The sequence below is a fragment of the Strix uralensis genome, chromosome 1 (genome assembly GCF_047716275.1).
Source record: "Strix uralensis isolate ZFMK-TIS-50842 chromosome 1, bStrUra1, whole genome shotgun sequence".
In the NCBI taxonomy this organism is placed as follows: Eukaryota; Metazoa; Chordata; class Aves; order Strigiformes; family Strigidae; genus Strix; species Strix uralensis.
In genome coordinates this window covers 162,625,455-162,639,619 of record NC_133972.1, presented here as the reverse complement: position 1 = coordinate 162,639,619, position 14,165 = coordinate 162,625,455, and the positions used below count along the sequence as shown (strand labels likewise).

Genomic DNA, 14,165 nt, shown 5'->3' with positions numbered 1-14,165 from the left:
AAAGCACTTCTTAGCCAAAGACGTTTAATTCCACCTGCTATTTCTTTGCGTTAAAATTGAGAAAGTAATACATGTCAAATCAAGGATTAAGTTTTATGGCTCTCTTAGCATGTGGTTTCCACTACTGTTAACATTTCTCTTGATGGCTGCTTTGACAAAAGCAAGAACTATTGCAAACACAAAGGTGAGACACGGAGTGACAGCGGGACTGCCATGCTCAAGGTGGTACTTGAAGAGGGCTTTGAGAAGGAGCTGCTCCCCAGGGTACTGGAGCCTTGCAGTACTTACAGCACTAGTTTGGTTCCTATGTCATCTGTTTGGTTTGCCCCCACAAACATCAGTAAATGGCTTCCTAGGTTCTGGTGATGGGATAAAACTTCAGTTATTAGGTCCTGTGAAGTAGTAGGCGTTGTGCACTTACGCTGTAGGTAGGAATCAAGGGGGTTTTGGTTCCAGCTAAAAGATGTGGTGCTAGAAGTCTTTTTTTGGGAAAGCTCAGAGGGTCACAGAATTTATGTGCAAGACTTGAGTTGTGTGTTACTGACAGAGCTTGCGGATGTGACTTCAGCAGGGAAGAGTGAAAGCAAATTCTACTGGAACGCAGATAAAATAAACTCCTCTTAATTTGCAGCTGAGTTTATTAGAATTCAGAGTTGCAGAAAACAAATCAAGATACCCCAAGCCAAGTAGATAATTCAGGAATTTGTCATTGGTGCAGTACTGTTGAAAGGTTTTCTTAACAATTAAAAAAAACGCACAAAAAACTCCCCAAAAACCCCACCACCCAAGTTATTAATTCAGTGATATTTTTTTAAAAACGCTGCATTTTTCTACTGCTCAAAATGAGGTCAGGTGCTTTTGGCCAGTAGGAGCGCCCATGTGAAGAGATTGTGTTGTTTTCAAGCAAACAAATACAGCAAACTATTTAAGTGAGCTGTTACAGTTTATTTAAGTAGGCTTGGCTTGAAGAGAACACTTTTAAAGACACAGAATAAATAGTCGTGGAATTGCTTGGTGACTATTCTAATTTTGCTTGCTTTGTGGTCAGCCTGGCCACAAAAAAAAAAAAAAAAAGGTGTTTTCTTCCTGACCTGTGTTTTGATAGGAGTATCTTAAGCTTCCCTATGAAGCAGTTAAACACAAGGCTGGTGTCAATCTCCTGCATGCCATCAGGCACGTTTGGCTGGGTAATACACCACCGAGATGGAAACATAATCAGGCTGCTTTGGTATCCTCTGCTTGCCGGCTTCGTTTTGCTCGAGAATTCGGTAAAGCCTTAGGCCCTGCTGTTAATTGTCAGGGCTTTCAGGGCTCCTGGCGTACACATGCATAATGCATATACGGCATGCAGACAAACATTGAGAGATGGTTCAGAGTAGGGGATTTCAGTAAGACTAATAGGTTTAAGGAAATAGCATTTTTTCCTCTTTCAAATAATTGTTGGGTTTCTTTCACTTTCTTAAATGTCTGACAGTTTCTGCTTAGCACAAAGCACTTTATATTCTAGGTCTCACCACCCAAATAACTGCTATTTTCTCTTATTCTGCATTTCCCACTGGCTCTGTTGTGTGTAGGTTACAATGAGGTTTTATGAACACCTGTTTTACATTGGGGTTTTTTGATTATTTTTTTTTCCTTAAGCAAAAAACCCAAAAGACTTGCTGAAAAATACGTAGAGTACCAGTAGGCTTCTCAGTGAATGTCTGGGAGCTGCCTTGTCGGGGTGTACCAAGGAGCTGGAGTTTGGCTGTCAGCTTTTGGGAAAGGGGCTGTCTTTGCCCTGAACAAGAGGTGGCCTTTCATGGCAGTGTGGGCAATGGATTTTGTTTTACTTAAAAAAAAGCAGACCAGTTCATCGAGGTGGATCCAGTTTGCTCCAAGCAATTGCACTTGCTTGCAACCTCTTCCAGTCAGAGCTGGGGTAATGTTAGCCTTGAGGATCTGCTGTATCTGGGTTTCATTGTGTCGTTGCTTTGGTAACAGCAAGTCTTATACCTTTATTAAAGGAAGCAGTGATATTTTATTTTACTCCCTAGACTCCAATCACAGGAAAATTTTGAGGTTTCTTTCTACCACAATTTCTGCTGTTAACAGAAAATTTGCACTTGCTCTGCAGAGAGCAAATTAACCTTTTTTTGGTCTAAAATGGATGATTTTTTTTAACCATAAAAATCAGCCCTTTTTTTTTTAACTTTGGAAAATAAAGATCAGAACTTGCAAGAACACTTGGTGTCCATATTCTAAATGAAAAGCTGGGCTTTTAATACAGTTTCAAAACATGGGAAATAAATTTGCAGAAAACTTTAAGTCAGGAAGAATTAAACCTTCTTAAGAACTTCGCATACACGCAGTGGCACACTGCTTTATCGTCTTCAATTCAGAAATCAGCTCCAAGGTCACTTGAGACTGTTTTGGAAGCAGGTCTTGTAGTTACAGTGCAGCTGTTGAGAAAGTTTGTTGTCTTATGGCCATTGTGCCTTTTCTGTGCCAGATTGCTGAGTTATCTTGAGACGGTGTTTGACGTGGTCTCTTGGTTAACTCAGACCTTTATTGTAAAGGTTTTTGAAATAATTTAATTTTATTTCTTTTTTTTAAAAAGAGGATGGGAACCTGGTAATGACACAGAGAATCCATTTGTAGAGAAGAACAACTGGAATCATGCGTTTGGTTTTGGGAGCTTCTCTGTACATGTTGTTGCAAAATCCTACCAACCCACTTCTAATAGGTTGGCTTTGCTGTATCCATCTGAAGCAAGGCATTTCTTTGCTTTAGTTGTAATCCCTCTTCTCACTCTGTTTCTATTCAGAAAATCTGTAAAGGCTCCTCAGAGGACCTGCTGTTTCATATAGATTCAGAAACAGTTGATGTCCCATCTGCTTGGGACTGGTGTCTAAGGGTGCAAGAGAGAACTTGCTGGGAAAATACATTTTGGTGTTAATGGATTAGGATTTAGTAAAGTTTTAGTTGTTGCTTTACTTCTAGTTTCATTTAATCTGGAGTAGCAAAACCAGAATGCTCAAATTAAGTACTCATTACTGTGTCTTGTTCTTCTTGCAGGGAAGTTACCCAGTGTGGGAAGATTTTATAAACAAAGCTGGAAAACTGCAGTCTCAGCTCCGGTGAGTTTTGTGTGACAGAGTCAAGATCCCTTACAATTCCTTGTATGTGCAAACATTAAGATTAAGTACAGCTTCTGCCAGGATAATTTGCAAAGTATGTCCTAGTAAAATTGTGCATATTGGTCAACACCCATGCATGTAATTTTTTCACATACTACTATTGCTGTTTTCATGTATTTAGGAAAATACACAATCTGCCACCAGATGTACATAATAAACATAAAATGAGCTAAATCTCATGGCTTCTGATGGAAAATTAGAAAGATAGTTTATTGTTGTTAGTTAGCCCTATGTTGTCCTTTTTATTGTTGTAGAATACAGCAGATTTATATTAGAAGAGGTCTCAAAATATTGAGCCTTTGGTAGTCTTTAACAGCATTTTCTTCTGCCTTGAAAATGAAGGGAATTCCTGTGCTGGATCATTCATCAGTGATTGTTAAAACTTACTTTATCGGGGTTTACTTTGCAAATGGCATTCTGCATTGCTTAGTAAGTGCCATGTGTCACACTCAGACCAATTCTACTATCTCTAGAATTCATTCACTTGTAAAATCTGTTTCTGCTAATATGAATCTGAGCTCCATTTCTTCACAACTCTCCCTGAACCACAATCTGGCTGTGCTTTGCAGAGCATCGGTGGTTTTTTTCACAGCAGCAGTGGTAATGGGTATGGTTATTGGCAGTCTATTTTGCGGTTCTGCGTTGCATTGTGAACCGTTCCTGAAGAAGCTAGGGTTTAGGCTCATTTGCCCTAAACAGCTGGAATATGCAGTTCTGCCACACCATGCCTAAAATATCACACTTGCATGTGGTTTTTCCTTTTCCAGCAGTCAACATTGAGTGAGTGTGGAAGAAGCGGGGGAAGTAGAGAAAGAGGAGGAATGGAGAACTTTCCTAGCCCTTTGTACTCTTTAAACACAGGCCTTCTGGGAAGGCATGAGGGGTAGTTTTGTTTATCTCCCAGTCCTGTGGTGTTGCATTCAATCAATGTAGCGCTTTTCTAGCTACAGGAACGTGCAAGCAGGCAGCTTGAAAGCCTGTGTGCGAGGATTTGCTGTTCATTTCTAGCAAATGTGAGCCTTTTGCCTCTGGTTCATTTCTGTGTGCTCGGATAAAGGACAGCAGATGTCATCTGAGCTGGAGCCAGGTCTTCCTGGATCTTGTTACTGGAGAAATAGAACTTTGTTATTAACAATAGAATTAATAATTAACAACATGGTATGTGAATAACGGCATGACCCACAAGTTTGGAAGATGAAGAACACAAACACTGTTAAGAAGAATCCCAGAAAAGGTTATCTGGTTCCAGGGCTCAATATTGCTAGCTAGCTGTCAGGGGTTATTTTGCCCTCCCTTTAATCTCCTGGGCATGTGGAGAGTCCTTGTGCATTTGGTTGGTCCTCTCAAGCCTGTTTTTTTGTGTTCAAATCTTTAGTGCTGTCAGTAGGCCACTTACTACCAGTTAAGTCCTCTATATCTTGCGCATATGTGGAGTGAGACTTGCATAAAACCTGACCTAATTAATCAGTCCTGTGGTCCTTCTGGCTGAGGATCAGCTTTCCTGCAGGTCTCTTGGGGTTTTTTGAAGGTAGCAAGGAGCTCTTGAAACAAAGTGAAGTTGATGGTCCTCCTTCAGGATTTTGCCTGGGGAGGCTGACTGTTACTGTCAGGAGAGAAAATCAGAGTTATTGGTAGACAAGATGTGCAGAAACAGAATGGCAAGGTAACTGTGGAGAGGGCACAGTTTTGCTTTACCTGTAGAGCCCTGGCCTACTTTCACTTAAATTGGGTCAACCAGAATATAAACCATAAGACATCTGGTACTGACCTGAGGTGTTTGGGGCTCTAGGACCTGCTTATGTAGAACAAACATGTTTGGAAAATTGTAACTTGTGTTTGCTGTCCACTTGAACAGACATGCGGTCTGTATGTGCTTTCCAAACCTGGATGGAGATGGGGCTAGAGGGGTTTACGCTTTGGGTTGTGGAGTGTCCACAATTGCTGGTGTACCCATTGGGAAGGGACTTGCTTGGAGGAGCACTGGATCAGGAAGGGGTTTTTTTAATTTGGTTTGTTTTGGGGATTTGGGGGTTGTTTGTGGTGTTGTATGTTTGTGGGCTTTTTTTATTGAAGCGGATATTTTTTTCCTCCTTTTCCTCCTTTTCTGTTTGCCCAAGAACTCCAGACCAGTCCAATTTCCAAGAAGTTACTATTTTCTGTTTCAAGGGATTCTCATGCTCCTCAGTTGAGAAATTCAGGAAGGTATTTGGTTAGGATCCTAGATAAAAGGAAGGTCCTTCGTACTTATTCTTAAAATATATATGTTCTCTGGAAATAGAGTGGCTGTAATTTGTACACTAATGGGTGCAATATAATGTGTGTTAGATTTGTTTTTCATGTTTGACTGCTTAATATTAGTTCATCAGAGGAAATCAGCTAAAAGGGGAGGGGTGGGGGTGGGGGTGGTTGTGCTCTTTTGAAATAGCACCTGTCCCGTGCAATTCACAGCACAGAATTAGCATGGCTGCCTCCAAGTCCATAGTGCTAACACAAAGCAAGGAAGGGATTAAGAAATGAAGGAGGGAAAAGGCTAAATTCAGATATAAGAGAGGATATTTTTTGTGGCCTCTGCAAGTTCACGGTGGTATTCTTTATAAGCCTAAATGTTTTTGGCAATAATTAAATAGGCAGCAATGAGACACTGCTAATGTTTTGTTATCTGTATGCATTTCAGGACTACAGTAGTAGCAGCTGCTGCCTTTTTGGATGCCTTTCAGAAAGTGGCTGACATGGCTACTAATACACGTGGTAAGCAGATGTGTCAATATTGAGTTTAACAAAATGCTGTGTGGTTTATACCATTTATCGTAATAAAAAAAGTCTAACTTGTTACATTGACAAGCAGATCTGTGAGACATCTGTTAGATGGACTTGCACTTTGAAAAAGCTGTACGTGAAAAAGGAAGTAATCTTGTCTTTACTAAAAAAAATGCTGGAAACCTGTAATTTAAATGTGTCATCAATCATGTGAACACTTCTTAATTACCATTTGAATTATATGTTGATGAATAATATTTTAGAAAGCAAGAGTTACTGAAATCTGTATTCACTGATGCTTCTGTACCTTAAGTAAATGTAAAAGGCTTGATATTCAGCTGGTATAAGTAAGCACAGGGTTGCTGAAGACAGAGCTGATGCTATGGCCTTTGGGGTCTGCAGATAATGATAATAGTAGCCTGTACTTGTATCTTTGAGTAAAGTCTTTGCTTGTCCTTACTCTTCTTTAAATCTGACATGACTAGTCAGAATTAATTTTCCTGGGCTGTGGGCCTCTCTGGGTAACAGTCTAAGCTTGGTGAGTATGGAGGCCGAAATAGTGCAGCTGGCAATCTTTCCAGGCTGCTGAGTTGGAAGGAAACAAAAGGCTGCTTTTCTCTGATGTTGGATGCCCAGTGACCAAGGCATTGCATGCAGATGTCCCTGCAGCAGTAGGGCATTCCCCATGGTCACAGTGTCCCTGTGCTCTGCTGCTGAAGAGCAAATCCAAAGTGCATATGTCACTGCTGAGAGTGGCTTTTGGCCACCTCTAACCTTCGAGGTTTTGTAACTTTTTTTAAAGTCCTAATGTGTCCTTGTCATTTGACTTGGAGAGTAAGAAAGTAATATGCTAATATGAAGAGTGTGCATTTCCATTATCAGTGTGCAAGCTCTGCCAGACTTCCGTTTCCCTCCATTTCTGGCTAACAGGAGTAGTGGTAGCTGCTGGAACAAGTATCAAGCCATAGAATGACAAGAGGGAACAGTATTTTTTTCCCTTTTTAAAGCTAATATTTACATTCTGATAAGAAGTTCCTCATTATATGTATACCTTCTGTAAATGATGGGTAATCTACTCGCATAAAATAATAAACACTCCAGAAAGTGGAATAAACTAAGGATGAGACCCAAGGCAGAACTTAACTTGGATTTCTAGCATGTCTTTCCTTTGAGCATGCTCTCTTACATTTCTTATCCTTCCTCCAAAAGAGAAAACAAAGTAAACCTTACCAAAATCCTTGAGACTTTTCTTCTGGCTGTGCTGGCAGGCTTATAGAACTTGCATTCAGATACCAGAATGACTGAAACTCTCCTATTCTCAAACAAAAATGTCTTGTGCAGAATTTTGAAGGGTATTTTGCACTTTCTGCTGTGTTATTTGGACCATGTCCAACAAGCATCGTGTCTTGTCTCTTATCTCTTCGAACGCATCCTCTACAAAAGGAGCTCTGTAAATTCAGGCCTGCCAAATTTGTATAGCTCCTCTGTTCTGTCTTTCTGCCTTTCCTGACTGAAAGGATAGAAGGGAATCTTGTTTTTATTTTTAGAAAGTGATGTTCTGGGCAAAGAATCAAAATTCCAAGCTGGTGGTTCTGATCTGCCTCCCAACCCAACTTCCACTCGTGCTCGTTCAAGTATTTACATATAAGTCATCTATTGCCTTAGAGCATCTCTGAGGTTGCATGTTGGTCTTTTAACAAATACAAATCCTTCTAGCTTGCTATGGACATGGATAAAAGCCTGGCCCCATTGAAGATGATGGCAAAACTCCCTATGACTTACTCAGGCACAATTTCATAAAAGTGTATTTTACTGTTAGTATAAACAACTGTATTCAGAAAAAAAAAACTGAACAAACTTAATTTTTTTTCCTCTCTGATGTGGGGATTTTAACGGGCTCTCAGTTTTTCCTTTGTGGAGATACCTAACTTGGAACAATTCTTCATCACATTTTGCCTGTTACAGTTTATAAAATCATGCATTTGATTGTCTAATCCAACACCTGGCTATGCTTCACACTGTTTAGAGGGTTCTCAGTTAAGAGATTAACCAAAGTCAGGAAAGATCATGTTCAACTTCTGGGAATATACAAGACTTGTGTAGCACTTCCCATGACAAGGGCAGGGAGGGTTGGTGTATCTTAAATCATAAGGCTGGCTTGTTGCATGAGCCAGGTTTGGCTTCTGGGAATGGTATATGAAAATGCTGAAGCAGATGCCTGTTCTGGAGGAACAGCGTTAGTTCCTTGTAGGATGACTGAAGTGTTGTGAAGCTGGGTGCTGCGTTTTATTTGTGATTGCTTATAGTTTTACAGAAAGTGGTCTGTTATTTTAAGACCTACTGATGTAGGTGATGAAAGCGTTTTATCAGTCAGCAGAAGCACTCTCTGGCTACTCTTTAATCTGCCTGCATCAGCATTAGCTTTGAAAGAAGAAAAAGTGTTTACATGGATGTACATGTCCACACACACGTGAGAAGAGATGATTACCTTTGCAGACACCCAGTGCTTATGTCCAGCAACTCCAGTCCTTGTTCCAGCTGATATCTTTTTCTACCTCATGTGCCATTACCGCTGCTTTCAAACATTGGCTTTTTCCTTTTGGTGTATCTTTCTGTGTCATTTACTTTCTTCTAATTCTCCAATGGTAACGATGTTTATCTTCACATTCCCATTTCGAGCTCAAATAGAGGTCATAACTGGAGCTCTGCCTATGGTAAAACCTGTGGTTGGATGAGTCAGATAACCTGTACTTTGCTGTATTTTCTTCACGTTGTAGTTTTTGAAGTAGAAGAAGCTGTGAATGTAAAATACCCAGTGTTTTGAGGTGACTCAATACACAAATGAATTTCATGACCAGCTCATTTCAGCTTCTGCTTCCATCTTTGCTGTCTCTCCATTTAGATGCCTATCAACCCAAAGTTTAGCCTCTCTTTTTCCTTGAGTTCAGTTCCCTCAGTTCAATGATTTTTGATTTCAGCCTGACAAGGAAAAACACGGGGAAAGTAGTTCTGATGCATCTATTGCTAAAAGTTTTTATTTCTGTGGGTCTGATCATATGAAAAACATACTTTGGATGGGGGACTCTGTCAAATTACGTTGCTAATTCTCTAATAATGCTAGCTAAATAGCGGCATGTGCTGTTTTTTGCTGGTACCAGAGATTTTAAAAAGAAAATTCCTTTAGATGTTTTGACTTTTGAGCTCTGACAAGATACACACATCTATCTAGTGGCTTGTATTATTCAAGCTACCTCTCTTTGGCATACAGCCTGGCAGAACTTGATAGTCGGAAGTGGTATCTGGTATTATTTCTCACTATGATTACTAAAGAGAATACTCACAAAATATTAATTTAAATAGATACTTCAGGATACCTTTAAACCCCAGTGACATTTCCTTTTGGGGAGGTGTGTGCTTGTGAGTTTTAGTTCAAGTTTTTCTCATATGGCTTAAGTCTTCCAGTATCTGAAATTTTGAATGTTTTTATCCGTATCCATTCTAACTGAATCTTGAAAGATATTTAAGTCTAATTTCATTTAACACCGTTTACCTGATATTTTGTGAATTAAAAATTTATTATCTTATGAAAGCAAGAACTGTGCGTCGCAAATATAAACATATATCACAAAAACATATTGTAAGTTGGGTTTGAACAGTATGTAAAAGGATGTGTGTAAATTGCTTTGCTTTTTGTATGCTAGTATTCTTCTGCCTCTGCTGCATTTGAATGTCCTTTGTAGATAAGTGCTAGAATTCAGGAACTTGAAAAAGTAGGTGTGAAGAGTAACTATTCGTCTTGTGTTATGAGGGAGATTAATGTGAAGACATGCACACTTCTGTATCTACTTAATACACCATCAGTGGCTTCTGTGGAAAAAAATGTGCCCCTGTCTTGCCTACCTGCATCTTCACAGGTGTAAATTAAAATTTATGGAAAGATGATCTAAAAGCTTTGATTTACCCTGAAGCTTAAAATTGATCTTCAAAGTGAGATTGTTAATGAGGCAGCTGATATCCAGTCTTGTGGGTTTTTTGTTTTTCATTCATATTGAAAGGTTTTGCATATACATAGGTGTGTGTGATATTGGCAGATGAGTTAAATCACTTTAAGATACATTTCAGTGTATCACATGGCTTTCTCTGGCCAGTTGGATTCCACCGATTGTAGTGCTGTTTGAAGTTGCCTTGTTTCAACTTGGCAAGTGCTACTAAAGGTATGTTTTCCCTGCCTTTGGTAAGTTTGACATCTGTCATGCTGGTTGGTGCTATTTATGTTTTCCATCTCTTTCATTTTACAGATGTCTGAGAGGACTTTAAGGCAATGCAGAGCTACTGACAAGAGTTGCAGGAAATTCTAATGGAGGGTGCCTGGTGGGCAGAGAGGGCCTGAGGCTGGGGGAGGGAAGAGCTGTGGATGGTCATCAACCAGCTACAAAGGGACACTGAGCAGACCTGGAAGCAAAACTCAGCCCTAGCCTGCATGGCAGGCAGCAGGGTCAGGGTACCAAAATCAGCATAGCCATTTTAATGTTACCCTTTTGAGAAACAGGGTATATCAGCCTGGAAGAAGTGCTGCATTAAAGTGTCTGTACTTTTTTCAGCCCCCATTAATCTTTATCAGCAGGCAGATATGTAAATATGGTTTAACGCTTTTACTTACAAAATTAAACCTGGTTAATAATGGTGAATGTCTGCCTCCGGTAGCTCTTGTCCTGCAGTATTCAGTGACTGCTATTCATGTTTTAAAAAGCTGCTTAAAATAGTACCTTTGCTGCAGATCTGTGTTCCTGGGCAGACTCTGCATCCATGTTGCTCCAGGTATTATGTGAAGTAGTCCCTACTCTGGGTGTTTCGTTGTCATCTTAACCAGGATATAAATGGTATGTATTGAAGTGGTTTTCCAAGGTGACAAGCTGCACAAAGTGTTGCAGTGCTGGAATTAGCATCTGTTATCTCCCAAGTAAGTGTGCTTAGGCCTTCTGAACCAGTATCTCTCTCGCTGCAAATAAGGCATAGTGTGACCCCAGGGATAAATTCTTGGGGCCACAACAAAATGTTATAGACAGTACTGAAAGGTGGGTTTTTATTTATTTTCATGGAAAAAAAAAAAAAGAGGGGAACCTGGGGAGGGGAAGGACCACAATCTATAGCAGTAGACCTAAAATCTGTATAACATTTTTGAAATGAATTCTTATGCTCCTGGCTATGGTCTGGGGAGCTGTGATGATAATGTGTGCATAATTTCAGAGTGAAAGCAAAGCTGGGCACAAGAGGAAAGGGGTTCTCATTGTCCAATTCTTTTGTCATTCTATCTCCTCTTTAAATTCAGATGCTCTTACTCAGATAACGAAACCTTTGTTTGAGCTTCCTGTCAGTTAAGATAAGACTTTGTAATAAGCATTTATTCCTCCCATGGAGTCTTTGAAGTAAAGTAATACAGTCCAGCCTTTTTCTTTGTGGATTTTCAAATATAAAATAATCAGGAAGAAAATTATTTAAATGAACCATTCAGTCTTCCATTATACTTTCATGAAGATGATGCAAAACACAGGACCAATTCAAAATTGTTGGCAGATAATTTTGAAGCTTGATGAATATTACACATCTGTTGCATTTTGAAAAGTGGAACTTGAAAATTCTACTTACAACTACTAAAACTACAAAACACATATATAATGGGCAGTTCTGTGTTACTTCCTGTTTCTGTATTCCCATCTTTCTCTAGACGAGTAGCAAATGTCAGTCCGTGTCTTTCAACAAGTGTGGCACCCTGAGAACTCTGCTGCTGATGTGAGCCAGTTTGGCTGGAGCAGTCAGAATGGGATGAACATTTTATATGCACAAACACAGGAAAAGTGGTTTGGTTATTAATGACTAGATTTTTTATTTAGGGGATTAACAGGGCTGCTCTGCAGACAAAACATTACCATTGCCCTTTCTTCGGGTGGATGTGTGCATTACAGCATAAAGAAATTTTATTTATTTATCTTGGCCTTTTTTTTCCTTGAGGTCAGGATGAAACCTAGCTCAGGGTCCTTGGCAACGTTTGCATTGTGTTGATGTTCCTACCTAAGGAGAAATTTTCAGGGCAATAGATATAAATAATTGCTATAATAACTTCTGTAGTCAGCTACCCCTTGGTATGGTGCACAGTGTGATGCATAAGTAGAGTTTGTATTTGCCCTACAACCCGGTATTTTTTTGAGCTTAAGGTGCTTTGCTAAGAGACTGAAGTGTTGTTAGGAAAGGGCTGAAGCTGCCAGGTGATTGTGGATGCTAACAGAAACAGAAAATTTGAATGCGAGACTATCTTCTGTAAAGGAGGAAAATAAAAGGATGAGGGGGGAAGAAGCAAATAAGCTTCTTTAATACTTCATCCAAGGAGTGGGCAGGTGTGTCAAGGTAAGAGTGGCAGGCCCTTTTTTTTCATGACTGAATGTAAATCTACTCACTATCACCTGAATCAGAAATCTTTTGGAGTGTGGGGAGGGGGAACAACACAGAGTTAATTTTTCATATACTCAATCTTAGTTATAGTTCTTTCTCTCCCCTTCCTTATGCAGCTGTGTTGCTTGTGGTAGGATAGGATATGAGGTCCTGATCTTTCTGCAGGCTTGGGATGGATGGATTGACTGTAGTTCCTAACTATGTGATGACTTTGTATCTCTGTGGGCATCTTCATGCGGAGCACCTACACTGCAGTAACTAAATACTGGTTTTGTAGCTCCAAAGAGTTTTCTCAGTGTTAACAATAGAACCAAACTTTTGATGTCTTAAGCATCCAGTTTGGGAAATAATGAGGATAAATCACAAATGGTTGTGAGAATTTCCTTCAAATAATCTATTATGTTAGAAGCAAAGATGCAAGAGCATCCTTTTGATAATGGGATGTGGATTTGAAAATGGAGGCTGAGGTTTTGGTTGGCGGTTGGTTTTCCTAGTGTAGCACATGTTCTTGTGGTGGGAGATCCCCTTTCAGGCTAATTTAGTCAGCCTTTTGATGTGATAAATTCCTAGTTGCACATAGCAGCAATTCTGCAGTAACCACAAGAGAGTTGTTGCAGTTGTTTTTTTTTTTTTTTTTTTTTTAAATCTGTCACCAGTTGGATAGCAAAGGTAGCTGAAGATCTGTTTCTATTGCATTTTATTTAGTATCTTATTTGCCATGAGACAGAAAGGGAGATGGTGTGTGGTGTGGGAGGAAAAATAAAAAAATCAGTCCAGAGTAAGCTAGGTTTCTGTAAAGTAGGGTAGTGCTTCTTGCCTTGTGGACCTTGCCATAATGTACTGTAGAGACAGCAGAGCAGTTGCTGTGCTTCTGCTGTGCCTTACATCTGTCTTGAAATGCAGGTTCAGCCGTGGTTCTCTTGTTGGTCACCCCAGAGGCAGCTTCCAAGAAGAGATAATGTGTTGGTGAAGGATCAGGTTGGTGCTATCAACTGGCCTCATGGAAACTCACCAGATCTCTAGGGAGGTGAGTGTGGGCCTGACCAGACTTCAGGCAGTTTTCTCAGTCTCACTGCACCCCAGTCTATAGATCCCTAGAACCACTTGTGGAATTTCTTTATATTAGCAAGGTAACTTGTGCAAAGGTGGTGGCATAAAAATACCTGCTTTGACTTGGGATGTCTTCTCCAACTCCCTAAGTCTATTCCTACCCTGGCTGGACAGAAATTATGTTTGTTTCTAATGACATAAGAGGTATACAGAAAGTGAGATTACAAGCTCCAGAAGACTGATGTCGAGTGGAGTGTCCAGAACAATGTAGCTCTAGCTAATCATTAACAAAAGCATTAACGAAAGTCATTAACAGAAGCACCAGTGACATTTGCATTGTCTAACAGGTTTTTTGCCCTCTATAAAGCAGTCTGCCTCTCAGAAGGATGTTCCTCCTCGCACTGTTGGAGGTGTCAGGACAGTAGATAGTGTGTTTGCTCTGTGTGTGTCCATGCAAACTAGCGTTCCTACTGCCAGGTGATTTACTCGGTGATATGATTCATCTCATGTTTGCATACCTGCTGCTTTGCAGGGAAGCAGTGCATGTTCATGGTAATAATGAGGTCTTGCTTAAAAATAGACCAGCATCCTTCATTTTCTTGTCCTTCTGTTTGCTTGATGATTTGTTGGGTGTTGCCAGCACAAATGTTTGTCCCTGTTGCTGTGCAAGCTGTTCACCCCTTCCCTCCTCCCCTACATGTTCGTTTTCTTCAGTGAAGCAGTTCCATGCTC

At 40.1% G+C, this 14,165-nt stretch overlaps 1 protein-coding gene across 16 annotated transcripts in view; it reads left to right on the top strand.

The window, feature by feature from the left end:
- MTSS1 (MTSS I-BAR domain containing 1) overlaps positions 1-14,165 on the top strand; it is a 126,814-nt gene that overhangs the window by 12,846 nt on the left and 99,803 nt on the right. For all 16 annotated transcript variants that reach the window (XM_074887758.1, XM_074887692.1, XM_074887732.1 and 13 more), the window contains exons 2-3: positions 3,058-3,119; positions 5,854-5,927. In XM_074887758.1, the coding sequence (XP_074743859.1) occupies positions 3,058-3,119; positions 5,854-5,927 (136 nt within the window). The remainder of the gene's footprint in view (positions 1-3,057; positions 3,120-5,853; positions 5,928-14,165) is intronic.